At 42.3% G+C, this 4,641-nt stretch overlaps 1 protein-coding gene across 1 annotated transcript; it reads left to right on the top strand.

Moving 5' to 3' along the window:
* The first annotated feature begins 369 nt into the window (after window positions 1–369).
* Window positions 370–4,206, top strand: fmoda (fibromodulin a). The gene is made up of 6 exons (XM_080461349.1): window positions 370–467; window positions 1,214–1,597; window positions 2,176–2,298; window positions 2,396–2,536; window positions 2,621–2,888; window positions 3,012–4,206. The coding sequence occupies exons 2-6, from the start codon at window positions 1,235–1,237 to the stop codon at window positions 3,161–3,163; spliced, it is 1,047 nt and encodes a 348-aa protein (XP_080317475.1). The 5' UTR covers window positions 370–467; window positions 1,214–1,234; the 3' UTR covers window positions 3,164–4,206.
* Window positions 4,207–4,641: the final 435 nt, after the last annotated feature.

Here is a 4,641-nt window from a genome sequence, read left to right as displayed (position 1 = left end):
TGTAAGTTGAGAAAATAAAAGAAAGCAAAAAGTAAATCAGTGGGCCAAAGATCTCAAAGCAGTGATCTAGACTGAGATCTGAAGGTTGGATTGTTGTTGTGAAGAAGTGGGGTTCAGCTGGCTGGAGTGTGCAGCCCACAGATGGGAACGATCCCTCGGGGCCACTGCATCACACATCATTCACATTAGTGGAAAGAAGAGCCTCTGGAGTTGGGTGTGGGGTGTGGGGTGTGGGGTGTGGGGTACCCCTGCCATTCCTGAACACACACAATGGGGTGCAGGCGACTGGACAAGGGGGTGGAGGTAGTCACAGGCGCAGGAGCAGAAATAGGGGTGGAGAGGGGGCTGGCATAACGGAAAAGAGGCAGGGAGGGGGAGAAATGTTGGGTGAAATGTTTGTCTGAGTCCCCTCTAGTTCTGAGCAGAGTCTGAGAGAGGGGACAAGGAGGGTCAGTCTCGCTCCTCAGGTAGGTGTGTGCATGTGTGTATTTGAGCATGCATGTCTTTTGTTCAGTACATAATGAGCATTAATTCAGTTATTTTTCCAAAATTCAAAGGCAGTAATGAGAAGCGTTTTGCAGGGGGAACAGTTTTTTTCCACTTCCTTTCTTTTTTGTGTCCCTGTGGATTAAGACCCCCAAGAATGTGCCTCTCTGCATGCTGTTATTTTCTAGAACAAAGTCAGAATCTGTGTGGCCTCTTTGGTTGTTCATCAGTGAGGTCAGATTTAAGGTCATGAGCTCACAACAATATATAGAATAGCAAGAATAACTTTATTGTTCTCCAGAGGTGTGAGGGATTTTTTAGTTTTTTGATAATTCAGTGGATTCATTGGTATCCTGTTTACAGGACACATGTCCTCTAAACTACCCAGAACACAAACAAAAAGTATGTGTTTTACCATTGGCTAACTCTGTGGTGTGGGATTGATGATATTTAAAGAGAATGTGTTACCCAAAACCAGGAGTCGATGTATCTTTGTTAACTGCGAGGTAACTCTCCTGCAGAACGTGCCACTCTCAGCCACCAGGTTTCCACCACAGCCTGGGAAAGAGAAATAGATTTAGGATTCAGTTTTTCCCCCTACTTCTATACCTTTGAAGCAGAACTTTTAGTGTTCATTTGGATGCAATCTGTAACTGCAGCAGGCCAGTTTATGAATGACTTCTTTTGACTGTTAACACCACTGTGTTTCTCTATTTTTCTGTGCTAGTCTACATTGGAGTCTTTGACCATGCGTGTGGTGATAGTCTTTCTCCTGTCTGGCCTACTCCCAATATCCCTCTCCCGACCGGACCCCCTGGGATGGCTATATGGACCGAGGGGCCAGGCATACTATATGTCATCCCTGCAGGCAGATGCTTCTGCCATCCAGTGTCCAGATGAGTGCGACTGCCCCCCTTCTTTCCCCGTTGCAATGTACTGTGATGGGCGGGGCCTGACAACTATGCCAACTATTTCCTCCCGCATCAAATACCTGTACCTCCAACACAACGCCATCACAGCTATACCGGACTCTACTCTCGCCAACGCAACCAGTTTGGTGTGGCTCATGATGCATCACAATCAGCTGACGTCTGATGCCATTGGCAAGGAGGTACACCTACATCTGGTTGCAGGCATTTCCAGACACACATGTGCGCCCTAAAGCTGTGGCGCTGGTTCAAATGATTGTCAGGTGGCTGGCAGATTCTGCCAGCTTTCTTTTATTGCTTGTTAATGAAAATGTGTTGTTTTTTTCTTTGACTAGAAAAGCTTTTTTTTTATTTGTCTTTAAATTCTAATACAAATAATCTTGTTTCAGCTACAGTAGGACATATATCTGTTTCCTAATTCGTAATTCTCATTTGACAAAAAGACAAGCAGCAAGAAGAAGAAGCTGTATTCGATTAAATAGTGAGCAATAATGACCATGTGTGTTTTGTCACACTAAAATGGACCACGGCTTTCAATGCAAAAGACTCAGGCGGTATGTAATCTGATTAATATAACAGTACGTCATTTCTGAATTTACACATAGAAACAGATAGTTTTCAACATAGATTTAACAACAAAAAAACTAGAAACACACTTGATAGTAAATGATGGTGACTTGATATCGTTTCATTAATAATTGTGAGCTTCGCAGCTGTGAAAGTATGTGGAGAGTACTGGGCTCTCCTCTTCATTTTGCAGGCATTTCTGAAGCTGGAGACGCTTGAGCGCTTATATCTGCAACACAACAATCTGACCAGCATTCCTCCGAGCCTGCCGCGCACCCTACGAGACCTGAGAATCAACCATAACAAGATTGAAAAGGTAAATGGCTGCTGTGCACGCTGTTGTTCTCATCCTCTGTTTACTTGCACTTTGAGGGAGAGATGTTGGACAATAAATAATTGCAATGGTTGCCTAGGTAACGCCTGCAGACCTAGAGGGAATGGATAACCTCACGATCCTGTATCTCCATGATAATGCTCTCACGGACATCGGCTCGTCGCTGAAGCCTCTGAAATCGCTCACACTTTTAGACATCAGCGGCAACAAGCTGACAAAGGTAACTCTGTATCTGTGTTTGCAGATGTCAAGGTAAGAGGGCCTCGCCAATGAAAATGCTGTGTGTGTTCATTTACTGGCTCAGGTCCCAGAAGGTCTCCCCGAACATCTGCACCAGCTCTACCTCGAGTCCAACGCCATCAACTCTCTACCCGACGGCTTCCTGGGCGGTTTCACGCAACTCCAATATGTTAGGATGGCACACAACCAGCTCACAGACAAAGGCATCCCCCCTCATACGTTCAATGTGACCGGGCTGGTGGAGCTGGACTTGAGCTTCAACAAGCTGGAGAGAATCCCGTCTGTCAGCTCCACGCTGCAACATCTTTATCTGCAAGCCAATCAGATCAAAGGTGAGCGGCTGAAACGGATTACCGTTGCTGTGATCAACTGACTTACAAAGAATAACTTTCTTTTTTTTCAACATAATGAATGAATTAATTCACCACAACCTCTGTTCTCTCTGGTGGCTGCAGAGTTCACTGTGGGCAGTTTCTGTGACGTGGTGGATGTGATCAATTTCTCCAAACTGAGAACGCTGCGATTGGACGGGAACGAGATCCGCCGTGAGGACATCCCCTCAGAGTCGACCCTCTGCCTGCGCCAGGCTTCAGCCATCGAGGTCTAAGTGTATGAAACCGCTTTTGACTGCATGTTTACGAACGTAGCTTTAGTCTAATACATGCAGTTTGATGCCAAATCACAGCAGTTTGGAATGAGATAGTTAGAAAGTTACTCCAGGTTTCAGTCGTGTGAAAAGACCCACTACTTTATATTGTGAAGAAGTTTTGTTGTGCATCTTTGTAGTTTAAACTAATTGCATCAATTATTTTGCACATTGATGTATTCATTTTAGATTTATTCCTTGAACGAGTATCAATACGATTTCTTTCCCCAAATAAAAAGCACATTATGTTTGTAGTTGAATTTATCAGCAACATGTGATGATCAATGGACCTTGAGGCATTAATGTCATTTCTAATCTTTATTTTGTTTCAAAACTACTTTTTCTTCCTGTATGCCTTTTAGCCTTTTGCTTGTTTCACAGTGATGATTTTGAAAAACAAAAAACAAAACTTGCATATATAATGAAAAATCAAAAAGTCATTACCTTATCAAATTCTACACTCTGTACTATCATGAATTTTGCATAAAAACACAATATTGCATTGGGATACTATGAACATGGTCTTTATGCACAGTGAAATCATCTTTAATCTCAGAGGTACAAAAATAGTCCCATGGGACAAATTCTTCATCGTTTACTGTAGTATGAATTATGCTCCTGTAAGTTACTGTAAGCACTGCATGGATCGATTATATCATAGTGACAAAGGGTTTTTGTTCTTAAGCCCACTGCAAACCAAATAAAGTTTAGGATTTATTTAAAGAATCTGTGTGATCTTTCTTTATTTTAAGAGACAATGGTAACCTATGTTTCACTATACAGCTGTTTGTCGTTAAGTGTTCCTGCCACTGTACAAAGTGTGTGGTGACTGTGAGTGGATGGTTTAATGGACTGCAACACAATCTGTCCAGAAAGGACGCATTCGTCTGGAACGGATGCCGCAAATGACGTTTTTGTGCAAACAGCCTCGACTGATATAATCAACATGTTTTTAAATCGAAAGCTTTTCTCATTAAAATCTCCCACCGTTCACTCACACATGCATTTGTTGTCTGAAGGGTTATTGAATGACAGACAGTGAGAGGTTTTAAAAGAGTGTCTTACTTTATAAAACTGTGAACAATGAAAATAGAAACTATGTGAGGTTTCAGAGGACACATCTCCTACAGAGTAAGTGGCAGGAAGAAGTGAAAACAATCCAAAGTGTCCAGAAAGGTTACATGTACTGAGATAAGACATCACAAAGGCTGGACCCCTTCAACTGGTGCTGTTTGTGCAAAAAATACAATAATCTGTATGAATTACAGGAAAGCTGTTAAAATGATATTGGCTCAAAGAATAAAGATAATGAACAAATATGAAACAAAGCAAAGGCACTCAGAGATAAATATGTAATCTTTTTTTACCAGGTATGCGGTCATAGGAGCAGATGTAAGAAAGTCTTTTGTTGTGACACTGAAGTCATTCAAATGCTCTTT

The sequence above is a fragment of the Lipophrys pholis genome, assembly GCF_963383615.2.
Source record: "Lipophrys pholis genome assembly, chromosome: 4".
Taxonomy (NCBI): domain Eukaryota; kingdom Metazoa; phylum Chordata; class Actinopteri; order Blenniiformes; family Blenniidae; genus Lipophrys; species Lipophrys pholis.
The sequence above is the reverse complement of the archived record's forward strand: the minus strand, read 5'-3'. Positions and strand labels throughout refer to the sequence as shown.